Here is a 19024-nt window from a genome sequence, read left to right on the forward strand (position 1 = left end):
TGTACATTCAGCTGCATCCACATTCAGGCTCCCCGTTAACCCCCTGGAGACCTGTCTCTTATGACCATACCCCAGGCCTTGTTGTGCCTGGGGCAGAGGCAGTTGCCTGACCTGTGCTGTGGCTGATTATTCATACAGAATTCACAGTGCTTGCCCTGGCAAGGCCTGATCCAGTCTTAGGTGTTTGTAAGGTTTATTTTTGGCTGCTCCAAATGCACACAGGGAGTTGGGAATGCTGAGCAGCTCTGCTTTCACTGCACTCGTTTCCTGGGCAGTGAACCTATTAGTGAGTAAAGAATGTTGAACTGGTAGAGGGATTTGCTCCTACTCTGTTTGCAGTCACCCTGGAAACTCACCTGGGGTTTAAACACTGAATGCATTTAGACAGTTATTATATATGCTTTTTTTACGCTTTGCTACTTAAAGAACTCTTTAACTGCTGAAGCGGGGGGAAAGCAGAGCAATCCATTGCTCTGTCAGAATGTGAATTTCCTCCTGAGATCTTCACCTTGCCTAAAGTACAAAGTTGAGTCCACTTTGGGGGTAATTATAAAGCCACGGGCTTGACCCCTGTGTGTGCGTGCCGTGTGCTCTTTGGCAGGTGGGTACACCCAGGAGATCCCATGTGCTAGTCTGCAAGGGTGGCAGGGAAGCCAGTGAAGATAGGTGGGCATCACTGTCTGTGGTCTGTGGCAGTTTAGGAGGGGAAACTCAAAATAGATTTAATCGGAGTCTTTCACAGGGTTTCACGTTATTGCAGCAACTTTCGGGCAATACAGGCGTGATTCATCCTCTGCCTTCCTGACTTGGCCTCACTGATTGATAAAGCTGCAAATCTTACACTTTTCTATTCTTTACACCCAGAGCTCCTGCTCACAAAGGCAGCTCTGTAGGTAGACAGGAAGGATGTTGAGTGATCTCGGCTCAGTGGTGAGATGCTGGAAAAAGCAGAGTTGCTACTTCAGAGGCTCTGAATTTGCCCTTGAAGGAACAGGAAGGAGGCTCTTGAGTTGTGTGAAATAGATTGTGTTTGGTCATGCCAGAGTGATGGCTCTGTCTCTCTTGGCTGGTCTCTGATTAGGGCACCTTGAGGAGATGTCTTGCTTGTGATCCTCTGGGGTAAATGCTGAAGCTCTTTGCTGGAGTATTTCAGGTGTGAGAAATCTGCTTTGCTTTCTGACATCACTATGAAGACAAATTAGCAAGACCTTTCAGGAAATTGTGTCTCATGGCCGATTTACTCATACCAAGCACAGACAGGAGTTCCCCTAATACTCTCACTGTTTTTATCTTATAGGAAGTTAGAACAGTTGCATTTTTCCACTCCTGCAGCTCAGCGGGGAGGGAAGGAAGGATTTGTGTCCTCATGCACAGCACGGCATCTGTGCAACAGGACTGCGGTGCATGTATGAAGGGCATGTCTGTACAGGCTAGATCATGAATTCCCAGACTTTTGGGGGCCTGTGGTATTTGCTGAAACCCAACCTTCATCCACCTACAGCTGAGTCCTCCCTTTCTGTCGTTCCGGCTCAGCTGAGCACAGCGCTCCTGGCAGCCGGCCCAGCTCGCGCGACTGCACCAGCAGCTGGCCTTCAGCTCCTTTTAGATGAGATTCTCTCCTAACCAGATCCACATCATCCCCCACTCCCATTTGTTGACCTATTTTCCCCCCTGCCTTGTATCTTTTGCAATGGTGTGTGCAGGGAGCTGTGGGAATATGGTGGAAATGCCCTGCAAGGCAGTGCACGTTTCGGAGAACCAGTGCCTAATTTAGCTTGGGAGGTACCCGTGCAGGTTGACTGGCTCAGCCACTGCAAGGCTGGGATAATTTAGCAGCTCAGGGCCTTGTTTTGTTGCATGCCAAATGTCTCAGAGGGTGGAGATCCCTCTGCCTCTGGTCCTGGCCTAGGACTTGGCTTCTATCAAGGAAGAATCCTTATGTGTTAAACTCAGTCTGCATCTAAAATAAATGGGCTACGTTAACACTGTAAGAGCACTAAGTTTTAATTCCAGCAGAGTTTTTCTCCTAGTCCCTGTCAAAGCATGTGTGCCTGCTTGTTTAACTGGTTGCTTATTCCATCTGTCCACTGTGGTGGGGAGGCTGGGGCACTCGATTATTTTTGTCCCCTGTGGCTAAGGGCCACAGGCCAGGCTAGGGCCATGCAAGGAGAGAGCTGGGAGGGAATGGAATCTGTTGTCCCATTCAGCACACATGCTTCCCACTGTTCACTTGAAGTTGGGTGTGTGATAGGAGAAGAAGAAATACAAACTTGTAGCATAATTTAGGTTGGAAGGTACCTGTGGAGGTATCTGAGCTGATCTGCCTCCAGTGAAATCCGTTTTCTGAATTGTTTCTCTGAGCATGCACAGTGAAGTAGGTGCTCTCCCAGCCTGAAAGACTCCTGTGGTCCCAAACAGGAGGACAAAACTGTAGCAGAGTGGGCAAGATGACAGCAAGTCACTCTGCTCGCTGCGGCGTTTGCATTACACAGCGGTTTTTATTTAAATACCGTATCATTATTATTTATGTATGAAAACCACTCTTAGTTCAGGATTAGTGCCAGTTCTCTAATGTTCATGCTATACAGGTATTGCTCTGTGCACTGTGTCGTGTTCCTAGAAAATCACTACATTTAAAAGAGATTAGAAACAGTGCTGAGAAATGGCCACTTGTTAATGGGTAGGTGGGTTGAAAAGTGTGGTGCTTGGTGGCTTTGGGTGGGCAGAAAAGGGTGTCTGTGAGTCACAAGCTGGTTTTAGAGGGAGGTCAGCGGCTTTTGATACTGCAGTTACTTAGCTGGTTGGTCTGGATCCAGATCGCATTAAGATTTAATTCACGGCTTGTTCTTAAGGAATCTGGATCTCACAGTAGTCTCAGCAAAAATCTTAATGGGAGGCAACTCAAACTTGTGACTGCAGTCTCTGTATCCGGCTTGAGGTTCTGTGTCCTCTGAGTGTCAGGTGCTGAAGGACCAGTGTGGGCACAAGCTGTGACCCCTGAGCCCTCGAGGCACGTTGGGAATTCATCCCACGTGCGGCTTGGGGCCCATCAGTCACGGCTGGGAGGAGAACTCTCTGCTCACCCTCCCTCGTGGGCTGTGAGGGATGAGATGCCAGGTTCCCTCCTGACTCTGGTGTCTCCCCTCTCCTAGGCCTGAGGACAAGCGTGGGACGATGTCGGAGGCGCGACACGACAGCACGAGCAGTTTACAGCGGAAGAAGCCACCATGGTTAAAACTGGACATCCCTGTGCCGGTGCCCGTGGCCGTGCCAGAAGAGCCCCCCCAGCCTGTGCAGGTACAGGGGCTGGGGAGCAGGGGGGGTCTGTGGAGCTGGGGAGGGATGTGCTGGGAGCATCCCTGTGCCTGGGGTCCCCATCAGTCCTGGCTGAGGGAAAGGCGGCGTGTGATGGCAGGTCATGAGGCCACATTAGAAGGGGCAGAGCCTTTGAGTAAATTTATGAGCAGTAATTAACTCCTCTCGAAGGGGATGTGGGAGGAATGAGGGTGGGTGGCTGATGTGCTCACATCAGTGGATGTGACTGTTTGGATGTGGGCATTGTTGAAAGTGTCTTGGCTGGGATATGAGAGTGAGGTATTCAAACAAGCATTTCTTAAGGGGACTGGAGGACTGAAGGTCTCCCAGACAAGCATGAGGCCCTGGAAGTGCTGGAGCTTGTGCTGAAATGAGCAGGGTATGAATCTGACTTATGAATAGCCAAGATAATGACAGACTTTCATCAGTAACAGCAAAGAACAGTTACTGGCAACACAAAGCTGTTAGCAGCATGAGGAACATAAGAGGACCATGTGGGATGAGAAATACATAACATTGAGGAGTGCTGAAGCAGAGATAAGGTGATAGGTTAATAGGAACTGTGCAAAGCATGAGAGTAATACACCCTTATTTGTGCTGGGGATAGGAAGAGTGTCAGGAATACCTGCTACTGCTACAAGCTTTTAAAAACTGCTGTAGGGCTGAGACCTGGGTGTGAATGCTGGCTGCTTGTGTGGCCTGTGCTGCAAGAACAGAGACTTTGTGCACCAAAGGCAGAGCCAGAGCAGTTTTGCTGCCCAGCTCCATAGCTGTGTACAGGGCCTGGCTTCAGTCACTTATGTGAAACAAAAGTATAGTCATTAGAGAAATGGAGGGTTATACAGCTTCCCTGGAGGGAGCTGAGGACAAGCTTGTCTGAAGAGGGAACTTCTGTTGCACTTGGGACAGCAAGAACTGTCCTCTTCAGCATTCTGTGATCCGGGGACTCAAATGCACTTCGCTTATGTGACGGCTCCTGGCACAAAAATCTTCGTTCTGGTCTTTCCTTGGAAGGAAAGAGTTTGGGGGTCACTCTGTAGGGATTAGAAGTGGAGTTCAGCATTTTACCAGTGTAGGTTGAAATCAATTATTTAAAGCTTTGATGGATTTTCCCTTATCTGGAATCTCTAAATCCAGCTGGGCACATGGAGAGACACTGTGCTTAGGATGGAAGCTGGTGGAGGGGGTGGTCTCTGAGGTCTTGTGTGCACAGCCCAGGCTGTCAGGATAAGAGTGCGTTGTGTGCTCCTCGACTTGCAGCCTGAGTATCTGTGCTCTGCTTTTACATAAAAGGTATCAACACTGTTAATGTAAGTGGAAATCATTAGCTTTCTGGGCTAGAGAGGCTGAAGCAGGCACAGTGCCTGACCAGAGGATCAATCAGGGCTTCACTTGCCAGAGGGGCAGTCTGCTCGGCCTGCCCTGTACAAATGGGCGATGGTGTCTCTGGTGAGCTGATAAAAATGTGATCCAGAGCAGCCCTGGGGAGGCAGTGGTACGAGCTGAGAACAGAATGGTGAGTTGTGTCACGTTTGCTAGGTGACATTTAGCCAAGACATGTGAGTGTGCCCAGGCAGTTAGGTTATGAGCAAAGCCTTTCCCAGCTTGCTTAGGCTGCACCAGGCAGCAGCTACAGACACACCCGCAGCTCTCACAGGCTTTTAGCGCAGATCCAGAGCCACTTAAGAAGCAAATCCCACCAACTATGCTTCTCTTGACCTTGTGGAGAGGTCGAGGAGAGTGTGATTTGGGTGGACAGCAGCCGGGAGGATGTGTTGGGGGGGGCTCGTGCAGCGCGTGTTGGATCGCTAACATCCTCGCTCGCAGACCTCTGACTCCCTGGTGCTTCCCTCGGCAGCCGACGCGGCGCCAGGCGTTCCTGCGGAGCGTGAGCATGCCGGCCGACAACAGCCGCGTGCCGTCCCTGCCGCACGACCCCGCCAGGAGAGCGGTGCTGCAGCGACAGACCTCCATCACCCAGACCATCAAGAGGTGAGGCACGGAGCTCCTGGGGCTGCTGCAGTGCCTTCTGCCAGCCAGGGCAGTTGTGGATTCGTGATTCTCTGCTCATCCCGTGGCCTGGCACAGCAGGGTTAGGGTGACTCCCTCGTTACCTCCTGAGGTTGTGGAAGGGTGGGTGCAGCTTGGTGCCCGATATGGAAGCCCAGTGGTGCTGTACAGCCTGTCTGTGGTGTGTGAGGAGACAGGTCCTGGGAGGAAGAAGCTGGTGACCAGGACAATGAATGGTGTTCGCTGCTTACAGACAGATTTTGGCTGTTCCCATGCCCCAGAGGGGGCTGTTTCTCAGTAACAGGATGTCTCAGGCTCTGATGTTTAGCTGTGACTGTAGATGGGGCATGCTGGGCTTGCTTTGGTGCAGTCTGTGAGAGCACATGGTTACTGGGGGAGGCAGAAGCCCCTGGGAGCAGTGCAGGGCTCTCAGCAGCCTGCCTCCTAGCACTGGCTCATTGGCAGGGCCTTGAGATGGCTCTGAGGGGTGGTGGAGAGCAGGGAGTGCCTGCTCTGGTCCTGTGTCCCACTCCAACAGGTTGTCATTAGGAGTCTCTTGAGACATGATCACACAGAGCTGGATGCTCTGTCCCTCACCCCATGGCAAAGGCTTCCCCCAGTTTTCCCAGAGGGAGTGGCTCCCCCAGCTTCTCTCCTGGGAGGACTCGCTTCTATCTCGGGCAGTGTGCCAGGCCTGCCTGGATCCCGGGAGCATCCCTGGAGCTCCGTGGGTCAGGGGTACTTCCAGCCAGCCAGGCTTCGCCCACTCACAAAGGAGCAGCTTTCCAGCTCTGGGAAATCTCCCACACACTGTTTTCCTTTGCCTCAGACGTTCTCCAGCTGGTGGTGAAGCTCTCCTCCATCAGCCCACTCTGATCCTGCTTCTTGTGAGGTTGGGAGGGCTGAGCCCGTGAAGCAGCGTCTGCTCTTTTCAGGGCGTTGGGCAGCCTCTGGGCCTGCTGAGGCTATCCTGGAACACCTACACTGTCTCTTCCCTTGCCTCCCTGCCCTTGACATGTTCCTTGCCAGAGCAATTAGGCAAAAGCACATCAAGTATGATGGGATATCCTGGGAGGGTGCTGTGGAGGCCCTGACAAGAAGCGCTGGTAGAAGGGCCAGGGTAACCTGCCCCAGAAGTCCTCACAACATGCAGTTTGTAGGAAGGGGACTGAGGAACTGTGAACTGCTTTGGTGCTGGTGTGACAAATTTACTTTGGGAAGGACTTTACAAGGAGCAGAACTGCAGGAGATGCAACATTACACAACCCTAGCAATAAAAGTATGAAATGAGTGGATCAGAAACAAGGCCAGGGAACTGGAAAGTACCAAGGCCTAAACCCGTTTTCAATTTAGCAGAGCTGGGGATGCAGTGGAGAACGAAGACCATACATCCCTGTATTGTGTCTTGGAGTTTGTTTTGTGAGCCCAGGAAGCCTGACTGCCAAATTTTCTGCTTAACACAGCCCTCAAAATGCACAGAATAGGAAACTGCAGCAGGACTCCATACCATTGTCCCTGAAGGACACAGATCAAGTGTGAACATAAAGTCAAATCTATGTAGTCCAGAAGGCGTGGGAGTGGTTCATATGAAGGCATCTAACACCATGTCTGGTCTCCCAGGGTGTCCATGCAAGGCAGCAGATGTGGCACAGGTAGACTTGTGTACTAGGCAAGACCCTGTCAGGGTCTCCTGTCTCTAGGTAGATTATATCTCAGCCTGCTGGCACCTTCGTGGGTTCACACTGGTGTCCAAAGCCAGCCAGGAATCTATAGCTGAGTGTCTGGGCTGAAGAAGGCAGGTCTCAGAGTGGAGCTGAGGGGGATGGCAGCACTCCTGGTACCTTCCAGAGCAGTGCAAGACACATGTCACAGGTGCACCAAGAGGATTCAGCAGCCTCCTGGGTTCAAAGATGCTGCTGTGTCGCTTGAGCTTGGTTGTTTCTCTTCGGTCATGCCCTCAGCTGGAGGCCACTGTCACATGCAGTGGGGCACAACTGCTGCCCATGGGGCTATGGAAGGAGATGCTGCTCCTCTCCACAGCCCTGGAGGTTCCTTCCCCTCAGCTCTCTTTTCTTTGCAGCAGGCAGGTTCGGTTTCAGAGGAGTCAGACCCTGCCCGCTGGTGGGCACCGGGGGGGCAGGAGCTCCCTGAGAAAGCGGCAGTCCCTGCCCCGATCGTTTTTCAGGTACTGGTAGCACTGAGTGTGAAACCCACCCCTGCATGCGTGTGCCAGGGCTGTTGTGAGCTGCACAGAGTCTGGCTGTTGCTGAGATCACATTGCCTTCCCAGGACTGCCCGAGAGGCCTACAGACAGGCAGAGTGAGAAAGTTCATGTGTGCCTCTAACAAAAACCAATTGTCACTCCTACTAAATGCGTAGGCAGCTGTCAATAAGTAGCATGGACTAACAAGCTGTCCACCCGCCAGCCTCACTCCCTCCTGCCTTTCCTAACAAGCTGTCAACCTCCTGGTGTTCACCACAGCTGGAATATCTCCCCAGGGCAGCCTTAGCCCAGCCTGCCTTTGCTGGCAGCAGTGTAGCATATGTTGGTCCCAAAACCTTCTTGGGGCAGGAGAGGAAGGAGAGAGAGCAGCACCAAACAGACACTGTTGTGTTGGTCCAGAGCTGGTGAATGGAATACGGCACCCACCCTTTCCCTGTTGACATTATGGCTTTTTCTAATGCAAGTGTGACTGTCTTCTTTTTGAGGTGGAGGTCTTTGCTTACTTAGCACCAAGGAGATGAGCCACTCCAGGAGTCCAGGACACAATGGCCTGTTGACCATCACCCCAAATCTGAAGCTCAGGAAACTTTTAAATCAGACAGACAATGGAACTTTGTGCATGGCAGGGACTGGACCTAATGCCCTGTGATCCTGCCCTACCATCCTCCGTGCTGCCCTTGGCCACCTGCCACTCTGGCACTGTGGCCACCTTTGGGGCTGCTTGTGTTTGCCCTTGGCCTTTCAGAGCTCCTTGGCTCATCATGACAGAAGAGTGACAGCTGACTCTGATGTTGGTTGTTACAGTGCCCTGGGGACTCCGTAGGATGTGATGGAGTTCTCCAGCTGAGCAGAAGTATTCAGCATCTTCCCAGGGTGCTCCAGATGCCCTGAACTCTTCAGTGGACTATTTTGGCTATGATCAGGGAGAGGGACAGCTCTTTACCCTGGCCCTGGCCCAGCAGTTGTCTCTGGCAGTTCCGGTGTGTTCCTCACAGTGCCAACAGCTGTGGTGGTGCTTGTCCTTCCAGACTAGTGGGAGCACAGTTTTGGAGAGCTCTGAGGCTGCTGGTGGTGCCATTCCTCAGCAGGCTCATATGAGCCCAAATGACCCTCAGCCCCTCTCCCTTTGAGGCCCTGTGTATGGGCTTGTCACCCAAGGTCAGCTTGCAGCTGAAATGCTGGTGACAGTCTGTGGGGAGCCCTCTGAGTCGTCAGACTGTTCTGTGATGTGTGTTGTGCCACAGCAACCGGCACCTTGACCTCTGTGCTGTGGGCTCAGTGAGTCTGTCAGGGCAGGGGCTGGCCCTGGGCCTTTGCTCTGCATGGAGAGGAAGATTGCTTCGAGGAGAGGTAGGTCTGTGGGAGCAGAGAGGTGCCCCGAGATTTTCACACAGCCCTATCTCCAAAGGTTGACATGTTGGCTTGCTGGTGGCATTTTGGTCAGTGGGGTCAGGTGAATTCCAGCAATGGCCCACATGAGCTCTGAATGGTCTGTTCTGTATCACTGTGAGAGCAGGGAGGGCTGAGGAAAATGTGTGGTGGCTGCATATGGAAGGTTTTAGCCAGCAAGGCTGTGGATTTCAAACACCTTTTGACATGGTGGCAGAGCACCTTCACCTGTTGGTGGTGGGGTTTTTGCTTGGAAGGGTGCAAAACCACAGGACTAGTTTCCTGTCTCCAGCACACTGTCTGAGTTCCCCCGTGTGGTCTAATTTTAGATTTATCCCAGCCTTTATTCCAGCATGTATTTTAATGCTGTCTTTGTGATCTGTGAGGTCTTGCTTCTCAGCAGCTGGAGATCCTGCCCCTGAGCAGGGGGACTGAGGCCAGGGCTTTGGCTTTGGTTTGGAAAGACTTTCAGGTTTCAACACCTGGGCCAGTCAGCTGTAGGCTGAGACAGCTTCTGAGGATGGATTAGACATGGTGGGAAATGCTTGGCAGGGCTGCCATGTCCCCTGTAAGTTTAGGACCAGCTGTCCTGCAGGATTTGAAATAGGCTTTTAGGCTGACTTATCCTGATCCCTCCCTGCCTTCCTTGGGGTTTTGCTTCTGATCCACTGCTCTTCTGTGGCAGCAGCCACTTGGCAGCAAACCTGCCTTGTGGCTGCAACCTTGTGCTCCTGCTTCTGCAACCAGCAGCTTAAAACTGTGTGTCTGCCTTTGCAGCAACCAGAACTGCAGCAAGTTCTGCTGTTAATGCTACCCTTGAGGAGGTTAGAAATCCTACAGCATGAAATGGAGAAGTTAGGGAGATTCTGGGAGTGTGGAGGGGAGGCTGGGGGAGAAAAATGATTTCTGGTGGCTTTTGTGAGAAGTTACAGAGCTATGAAAGAGTACAGTCTCACAATGGGGACCCAGAGCTGGCCTGAAGATGGTAAGTGTTTGCAATAGGTGGTTTTTAAAGTAAAAAAACCCTTTCACCAAGTTATTTTCTGATTTTCTGTACCATTTCTTTTCCTTTATTTTTAGAAGAACTCAGAATAAACTGTCCTTTACCCACAGTGAATATCTCCTGTCATTTTTCTTCTGTCCTAAGAGACAGAATGCTGTTGATGGTCAAACATTTCTGGCCAGCATCTGTCAGGTTGCTAAAACCAGCTGAGGACAAGCTGCGAGACGCTCCTGGGAAAGAGTTCTGTCTTTGAATTGGGGTGGGCTGGAAGCGACCACCAGGGCTTTGTCTTTTCACATAGTCCAAGCAAACACCCCCCTTCTCATCACCTGTCTGCTGGCATCTTTCAGAGGCACGGCAGACTGGTTTGGGGTGAGCAAAGACAGCGACGCCACTCAGAAATGGCAGAGGAAGAGCCTCCGCCACTGCAGCCTGCGCTATGGGAAGCTCAAGCCTCAGGTCATCCGGGAGATGGACTTGCCCAGTCAGGACAATATTTCTCTGACGAGCACAGAGACCCCTCCTCCACTCTACGTGGGACCCTGCCAGCTGGGCATGCAGAAGGTGAGGAACCTGGGACAGAGGCAGGGCCATCGCTGAGTTCCTGGCGCGGTGCCTTCACCGCGTTGGCAGCTGTGACCTGTCCGTGGGCTGAGCTCTGCCCTGACACGTCCGGGCTCTGTGCTCAGCGCTTGTCACGTCCCAGGTACTTTGGCAGCTCTCTCTCCAGCAGCCTCTCTCGGGTCTCATTGGCTGAGATCCCTCAGCTGTGCCGGTGGCTTGGAGCCGTGTTTGTCATGCTGCAACCGTGGTGATCAGGGGTGTGCAGCATGTCCAGGAGCTCTCAGCTCCTGCTCTCCTCAGCTCTCCAGGCTTCCTGCTGCTGCTTTGCAAGGACAGAGTTGTGTTGTACCCAGAGTAGCCGCTCTGTTGGACCCAAATGTACAGTAGCAGGGCTGGAATCACTGGGAACGTTCGCCCTGCCCCAAGCAGAATGCAGGTTGTAGCATAGCTACTGTCCCCATAGAAATCTGGTTATGTTTTAGGACTTTGAGAAGTGTCTCTTGTATCAGCAGTGCTACAGCTCTGCTCATGGGTCCTCAGAAGTGGTTTTGAGTGCCTGCAAAGGGCACCTGGGTTTGGTGTTACCTCCTGCTCGTTACCTCTAAGCATGACCCAAGGGAGCAGGGCCAGATGAGCACATCCAGTTACCAGAACTAACCACGGTATCCAGCTCTTCCCACTGCTCCACTCAGTGACAGTGATTGGTGTGGTTGATGACTGTGCTTTGAGCACCACTGGATGCAGTACATTTTTCAATCACATTTCACCTTGTTATCCTCTTTTCTGTTAAATGTCTTGCACCTAATCTTTGGTCACAGGAGACTTAGAAATATTGTTGAGCTCTGTGTGGGCTACATTAAATCAGAACGTCGTGTCAGTAGGTGTGAGCCCATTAAGCTTCCTGTTGAGTGTGCAACTGTGGATTAAAAAAGCTCGTAAAACCTTGGGATAAAGCATAGAGGTCTTATGGAAACCACAGCTGTGATGATGTAAGGACAGAGGCAAGGTTTGTAGCTGAAGGCAATATTTTCATTACGTTGATTCGTATGTTTGGAATAAGTGAGAGCGTTGGCCTGAGGAGTCCCAAAGAAGGGCTTGCAGCTCCTGGAAGCTTGCCTGCTTTATCCAGCTGTTAAACTTAATTAATGGAAGCAGATGTAAATCTACGGTAAAGTTTCAACAGGATAACAGGAAACTGCTTAAGTCCTGGGCTGTCCAGTATCAGGAAGGAAGCTAGCTGAAGAAAGAACATTTCTGTTTTCAGGGATTTCTCAAACTCCTATTTAGACAGCACATTCTCTGACTGCTGAGCTCATTGGCATGGGAGACAATGAAACCAAGAGCTTAGGGGAGGGCTGGAGGAGGTCTGGAGTCTTATTTGAGACACTGGAACAGACTGGTTGACAATAGTCAATACTAACAAAGGAGAAAAAACCCCAAATACGCAATTCCTTATCTCCCTATTGCAGAATTGCTTATTGGTCCCTGAAGCCTGGTTCTTGGTCAATCCCAGGAGCCAGGCCCCTGTCACGGTCTCGAGAGGAGAGAGGAGGCTTTGGGAAGGGTTTGAGGGTGGATGGACTGATGGGCTGTTCCTCTTGGCAGATCATCGACCCGCTGGCCCGGGGGCGAGCGTTCCGGATGGCCGAGGACACGGACGGCTGCAGCATCCCCCACACGCCCATCACGCCGGGGGCCACATCCCTCTGCTCCTTCACCAGCTCCCGCTCGGGCTTCAACCGCCTCCCGCGGCGCCGCAAGCGCGAGTCCGTGGCCAAAATGAGCTTCCGAGCGGCCGCCGCGCTGGTGAAGGTACTGCCTGCACGGGGGCACGGCCAGAGGGCTCTCTGCCCTGCCAGATGGGTGCAAGGCAAGCAGCTGCTCAGCAGAGAGCATGGGCATGGCCGAGGTGGAGGGGAGGCAGTGAAGTCACCTCCTGTTGTGTTTCAGCCGTGTGTACGGGAGGCAGGGTTGGCAAGAAAGCAGGGATGGTGGTTCGGTTTTGGTACGGGTCTTGTTTTTCCTTTGTTGGCCTGGGGATTTTAATTCCCACAGTCAGCAGCCTCAGAGTGTTCTAGCAGGCCCAGTTCAGCCTGTCTATACCTTTGGGTGATCCATCTGCACCTGGTAAGTAGCCACAGAAGAGCAGAAATACCTGAGGCTCTTGCCGTACAAGTCTCTTCATCCTGCCTCGTGTCTGCTTTCCCGGGCTCAGTGCTGTTCTCAGCTGTGTCCAGTGGCAGCCATCACTGTGGTTTGGTCAGACTCATTGTACAGTATGTGGTAGAGGAGCACAGGGCAGGCCTGGAGGTGGGTGCTGTGGGTTCAGAAGTGGGGTGACAGCTGTGTGTCTCACCACAGAGTTGTCACACATCTCGTCTGCTGTGCTCCATCCACCAGCGCGAACCAAGCTCAACACTTGGGCTCCCTGTGCACTGGCTGGGGTGGGTTTGTGAGCTGGGGGTTTCTGGCAGTGCCTCCATGCCCCTGTCCTGGCTGCAGGGCCGCTCTGTGAAGGACAGCACCCTGAGGAGGGCCCAGCGGCGCAGCTTCACCCCCGCCAGCTTCCTGGAGGAGGACACGGTGGATTTCCCAGATGAGCTCGACACCTCCTTCTTTGCTCGGGTGAGGGGCAGGTCTGGCATGGTGCTGGCCCAGAGGCAGAGCAGGACTCTGCTCTGGCAGGACTGTGTGTTGCAGAGAGCAGCACTGCTTTCTGCCAGGGCTGCTGTCTCAAATGGGATGTTGGCTGCTTCTGATGGGACTGCTGTCTGTCTGCCCAGGAAGGAGTCCTTCAGGAGGAGCTCTCTACTTACCCGGATGAAGTGTTCGAGTCACCCTCAGAAGCTGCAATCAAAGATGCTGAGGTGAAACCTCCAGATCAGACAGATCTCACAGGAGGTGCCTTGGACAAAAATGAGCTCGAAAGAAGCCACTTACTACTGTGAGTATCTTCATGGTAGCTGCCAAAGCCTAATATGGGTAGCCAGCCTATTTGGAGTGGGGCTTCCTGCATGGAGGAAGCCAAGATCTGAGTGCTGTGGGTGCTTGGTGCAGAGCTCAGAGCAGTGCAGTGATGGGTTTTCTTTAAATCCAGCTGAAGGCCTCCTGCCCCAGCTACCCGTGCATGTAAAAGGTGACTTTGAGGCCACTTTCTGCAGTCACTCCACCATCTTCCAGCTTCATACCTAATGTGTTTCAGAGATTATATCATGCCTTGAGGAAGCAAGACAGTTTAAATCAGCTGTGAGGATGCTGAGGGCCCAGCCTTTGGCTATGGAGAGCATGGCAAAGTGAGAAAGCTGTTGCCATTGCCACAGTCACCAGTAACTGTGGTCATGCTCCAAGGAGCGGTGAAGTATTGCAGAGTGTCAAGCTGGGCTGCATTCCTCGCTTGAAGTGAGAGAAAGGTGTGGCACTGATGCTGAGAGCCCTGCAAATATGTGGGTGTTGCTGTACTGTGTGCCTGGATTTTTTCCACCTGAGTAACTGGTACTGAGTAATTGCTCTGTGTTGCTTCCGAGTCAGCTCACCCCAGCAGAGAGCTCTGCTGGGTGTGAACATGGAGCAGACAGGGAGGTCCTTGTTGTGGTTCTGCTGCTCTCAGCCCGTCTTGCTGTGTTGGCACTTTCCCTTCAAGTGTTTCCAAGAACTTGACTCAGTTTAACATAAGGGGAAGCACAAATGGTGGGAGTTTGTTGTCACTCCGCTGAGATGGTTTCAGTCTTCTTGGCTTCCTTTGAATCTCCTTAAATAGTTTTATTTATTGAGGAAAGTACATTTGTTTCACACTTCAGAGAGCTGCTATCAGAGTCCCAGTTGGGTGTCCTTTCACGTGGTGAGGTGTTTGTTTGGGCACGGGGAGATTTCCAGCGCTGGAAACACCAGGAAGCGGCACGTCCGCCACACGGAAACCGCTTGGGCAAGAGCAGGCTGCAGTGCAAGCTGCACCTCCTGCTGGAGAAGGACTTCCCAAGGGGAAGCTGGGATAGTCAAATGCACCTTCTGCAAGGTGCAGTATGAAATGAGCTGAAGTTTCCAGCAGGATTTTGGTTACAGAGGTTCAGTTTCTCCCTTCTCCTGTTGCTTGCTCATACTCCAGAGCTGTCATGATCTCTCCAGGTACTCTAGTCATCTTTCAGATGGAAGATTGTTGGCTGTTTTCCCTCAGCACTTCTGACAAGCCCTGTCTTTGTGCAGAGTGGGACATTTCGGAAGCCAGAGGAGGTACACTGGACTAGAGCACATGTCGGGAGTGTGCCTACTGCAGTGCCTGGCAATGAGGAGGGTGAAATGGGATGTAGTTGGGTTTTTTTAGTCAGGTCTGAGTGCTGCTGATGTGACCTTCACACTGCTGTCTAAGAGCAAGCAAATATGAAACTATCTGGATGTGATGGAGACTTAAAAAGTAGGTATTATTCACCAGTAACCTGTGCAATGTTCATCAGATCTATTTTGACAGAAAAGTCTTCTTTTAGCTCAGGGTCCTTGGGATTTTTATTGTGTTGTTGAAGCCTGCTTTTTTTGATTCTGAAAAATGCACATTGGTACAAATAAGGGAGGAATGGAAGGGAGATTGTGAGAGGTAGCTGGTACAGCTTGCAGCATGTGAGTGCCACTTTCTTGGTCTGGGAAGCTGCTGGGATTCACTTCTGTCCAATTTGCCAGTGCAGTCAAATTGAAGTGAGACACTGCAGTGACATTTAAAGGTGGGTATTTCCACTGCTGGGCTAAACTCCACTTCCATTTCATAGCACAGGGCAGAGTAAGAGGATTGAAGGATGGGGGGAAGTAGATGTGCCTGAGGCTGCAGAGGTGCCTGTTGCAGCCTCCCCGTTTCAACCTGTTGCTGAAACACTTTAAAGCCTCGAGAGCTCCCCAGCGGTGGGGCTTAGTTTGGCACAGCTGCCTTGTGCCACTTTTTGCATGTTTGCTGCGCTTTCTGCCACTTCCGTGCTTTCATTTACTGGCTGTGTGCAATTTGAAAATACACACACATTTGAAAATAAACCTTTGAAACACAGCTCCCACTTTGGGGCACCTTGTCTGCCATCAGCTGCTGCCAGCTCAGGGCAGAGTGGGACGGACAGAGGCTCTGCTGCCGCCAAAGACCACGGCAGGGCTGGTCCCTACCGCTGTCCTGCTTTTGGTTTCAGCCCCCTGGAGCGAGGCTGGAGGAAGCAGAAGGACGGGGGCCTGGCGCAGCCCAAGGTGCGCTTGCGGCAGGAGGTGGTGAGCGTGAGCCCGCAGAAGCGCGGCCAGCGCATCGCCGTGCCCGTCAGGAAGCTCTTTGCCAAGGAGAAGAGGCCCTACGGGCTGGGCATGGTGGGCAAGCTGACCAACAGGACCTACCGCAAGCGCATCGACAGCTACGTCAAACGGCAGATCGAGGACATGGACGACCACAGGTGAGAGCTGCGCTCACGGGGCGTTCCCAGCTGTCTTGGGTTAGGGTCAGTTTGGGAGAAAACCCCTGAATGGGGTCTGTCTGGAGAGCAAACTTAAATGGCCCTTCTTTCTAACTGGTCTGGGAAAGAACTTCCTCGGAGAAAAGTGGAAAAAAACTATTTTACTTAACAAACAAAGTGACTACAAGTATAAAGAATAAATAATACGAAACAGTAAAACAACTTGTTTTGGAGTGAGATGGCAAATTGAGAAAGTTTTTTTGTAGGTGTAGTAGTTTGGCTCCTTTTTTTTAGTCTTTTATCAGTCTTAATCCCTCCAGCACTGCTGGAAAATGCTGAGGTCCAGGCCCTGGTGGGCTGCAGGTGCAAGCCCTTTGGTGCTTCTCTGGGTTTTTTTTAGTCTAGAGTAGGTTTAAACAGTCTTAAGAAAAAGGAAAAAAAACAAAAAAAAACCTGTCCAGGGAACTTCTCTGCTTTAGTTAGCTAAAACTAACTAAGAGCAAAAAGGTCTCTGTCTTGTAGTTTTTCTAAGCTTTAGTCGAACACTTAGTCTAGAGAAGAATGTGGAGGAGTCAGGCAGTTTTCTCAAAACAAACTCCATGCTTCTTCTTGCTCCCCCTTTACTCCCAGAACCAGTCTCAAAGGCACAGAACTCAATATACAGCACAAACAGAACAGATGATTGGGGATACCAGCATCATAAAGTCACCCTGGGACTCCAACCCAGCTGGCCCTGCTGGCCCTCAGGTCACTGGGTGCTGCTGAGACCCCCATCTTTGTCCCTCGGAGAACAGAGCCAGCTGCAGCCGACAGCAGCGTGTTTGTGTCACCAGTGTGTCACCAGGACCTCACCCAGCTCCTCAGCGTGTGTCTGTATCTCTGCTGCCTGCAGGGACTGCAGGTCTCTGTGCCACCACCACGGTCCTGTGCTGAACAGCGTGGCTCAGCTGTCCCTGCCTCTGAGATTCCCCGAGAGTCATTGTTTCAGACACACAGCACAGCTTGGTGTCAGGCTTCGGTGTCCTCATGGATGTTTTCTTGGGAAAGGGTGATTGTCCAGTGTAATGGGGGAGTCAGAGTAAACAGGTTCTGTCTGCCAGCAGGACCTTAGGTCATTGCCTCCTGTCCTGTGCACTCCTAGGTGATCCTGGCCATGTACCTCAGATTTTGGCAAGGTTTCTGGGGCAAAACAGCAGCTTTTCCCCTCTGTTCTGTTAGCAGATGTAATATGCCTGTGTTTCTGCCTCTGATTTTTTCCCCTTCCCTCCATCCAGGCCTTTCTTCACGTACTGGGTCACCTTTGTGCATTCGCTCATCACCATCCTCGCTGTGTGCATCTACGGCATCGCCCCTGTGGGGTTCTCACAACATGAAACTGTTGATTCAGTAAGTGATTCCCCCTGACATGCCTGCAGTGTGGTTGAGTTTCAGCCCTCAGCTGTTGTCTCACAGTCTTCAGCACCCTGGCTCCTTGCCTTCTTGGCTGGGTGCCGGCTGTCCAGCCCTGGGGGGCTGCCTGGAGGGTCTCTGGGAGCCCCCACACCACCTTCCCTCCCTCCTGCAGCCACCTTTCTCCTGATGTCAGATTGTATCTGGCACAAAGCACGGTGGCTGTGCTGGCAGCACTTCCAAACAGCTTGTTGCCCTCCTGGTGGAGACCAGAAGGTTGATCACTGCAGGGAAATACTTCAAACCTGAGCTAAGTTTTTGCAACAGTCGCATGATTTTGCTTCTGCCCGGAGCAAAACTGACTTGTCTGACTTTGGGAGCTGATCTTGAAGCTGTTGTGGTGTTTCCACATGTTGTTAAAGGTTCCTGGGGTACAGATATCTCCACAACCATGTCCCTTCTCCATGCAGGAGATGCCCTGGGGAGCCCTGACACTTTCAGGCACTGCCACCAGCACGTGGGCCTGCCCTGCCTGTGGGTGCTGCCTGTGCTGCTCAGCTCTGTGGAGCTTTGTGCAGGCTCAGGCCACTCCAAGGGCTCCAGGCACTGGGATTTCTTCAAAGTTGAAGCAGCCAGAGATAGATATTTTAAATGAAACCTTAACATGAAGGTGCCCACATCCTGATGGGGCTTTACATGTGATCCTGCAAAAGACCAGTTGGAGAGAGCTGTTGTCCCTTGTCATTGGCTGTGGGGATTCCTGTTCATCCTGGGGGCTGTTTTCACCAGTCCCTGCTGACTCTGGGGGCTGGAGCTCACAGGGCTCTTGCTTTCTCTCCTTGTAGGTCTTGCGAAACAGAGGGGTTTATGAAAATGTCAAATACGTTCAGCAGGAAAACTTCTGGATCGGCCCCAGCTCAGTGAGTGCTATTGGTGGGACTGTCAGTGGGTGGGTGGGGGACTCTGTGCTGCAGCTGTGCCACCCCTTGGACCAGAGCCCTCTTGGAGCTCAGGGGTCTGCTGTCACTGTCAGGGAGCAGCAGTGCTCCCAGCCCCAGCTACCCTGCAGAATGGGGTGCCTGGAGGTTGGGATGGACATTGGCTTTCCTGCTTTGCACGCTGTTCCTACAAAGACAAGCACGGGGTTAGAAAAAAAGCAGGAGTTTTATGGTGTGTGACAGCTTTCCTGATGCCATTCCCCCTGGGAAGGACAAAAATAAAGAAGAAATGTCACAATGTTTTCTTTCCCAGCCATAGTGCTGGCCTTTCTGGGGCAAAGAAATCCTGAACTTTTGTTCTGGACCTGTCTCCAAAGCAAATATGGAGAACGTGCATGGCGTGAGTTGGGCTTCATTGTACAGGACTTGTCCCTGGCCCTTGAGTCTGGATGGGGTGCCCCTAGCAGCTCCCTCAGCCTGCTCTGGTCAGGCAATGGCTGCCTGCCCCTTGGCTGAGCTGAGTGCTTCCATCTCTGCCAGGAAGCCCTGATCCACCTGGGGGCCAAGTTCTCCCCGTGCATGCGGCAGGACCAGCAGGTGCACAGCTTCATCAGCGCCAAGCGGGAGAAGGAGAAGCACTCGGCGTGCTGCGTGCGCAACGACAAGTCAGGCTGTGTGCAGACCTCGGAGGAGGAGTGCTCAGTGAGTGCCACGGCCCTTTTCCTGCCAGCCCTGCAGGCTCAGGGCTGCTTCTGCTGGTGCTTCTTTCCCTGGCCTTCATGGT

At 52.2% G+C, this 19024-nt stretch overlaps 1 protein-coding gene across 7 annotated transcripts in view; it reads left to right on the forward strand.

Moving 5' to 3' along the window:
* Window positions 1-19024, forward strand: part of RHBDF1 (rhomboid 5 homolog 1) — a 35870-nt gene that overhangs the window by 12089 nt on the left and 4757 nt on the right. For 6 of the 7 annotated variants that reach the window (XM_040079360.2, XM_040079361.1, XM_058422625.1 and 3 more), the window contains 11 exons: window positions 3153-3297; window positions 5174-5307; window positions 7406-7510; window positions 10292-10505; window positions 12111-12317; window positions 13008-13130; window positions 13289-13449; window positions 15662-15913; window positions 17188-17299; window positions 18148-18222; window positions 18781-18942. In XM_040079360.2, the coding sequence (XP_039935294.1) occupies window positions 3153-3297; window positions 5174-5307; window positions 7406-7510; window positions 10292-10505; window positions 12111-12317; window positions 13008-13130; window positions 13289-13449; window positions 15662-15913; window positions 17188-17299; window positions 18148-18222; window positions 18781-18942 (1690 nt within the window). The remainder of the gene's footprint in view (window positions 1-3152; window positions 3298-5173; window positions 5308-7405; window positions 7511-10291; window positions 10506-12110; window positions 12318-13007; window positions 13131-13288; window positions 13450-15661; window positions 15914-17187; window positions 17300-18147; window positions 18223-18780; window positions 18943-19024) is intronic. The other variant, XM_058422626.1, reaches the window with a different exon arrangement.

Source organism: Hirundo rustica, chromosome 15 (assembly GCF_015227805.2).
Source record: "Hirundo rustica isolate bHirRus1 chromosome 15, bHirRus1.pri.v3, whole genome shotgun sequence".
Classification (NCBI taxonomy): Eukaryota; Metazoa; Chordata; class Aves; order Passeriformes; family Hirundinidae; genus Hirundo; species Hirundo rustica.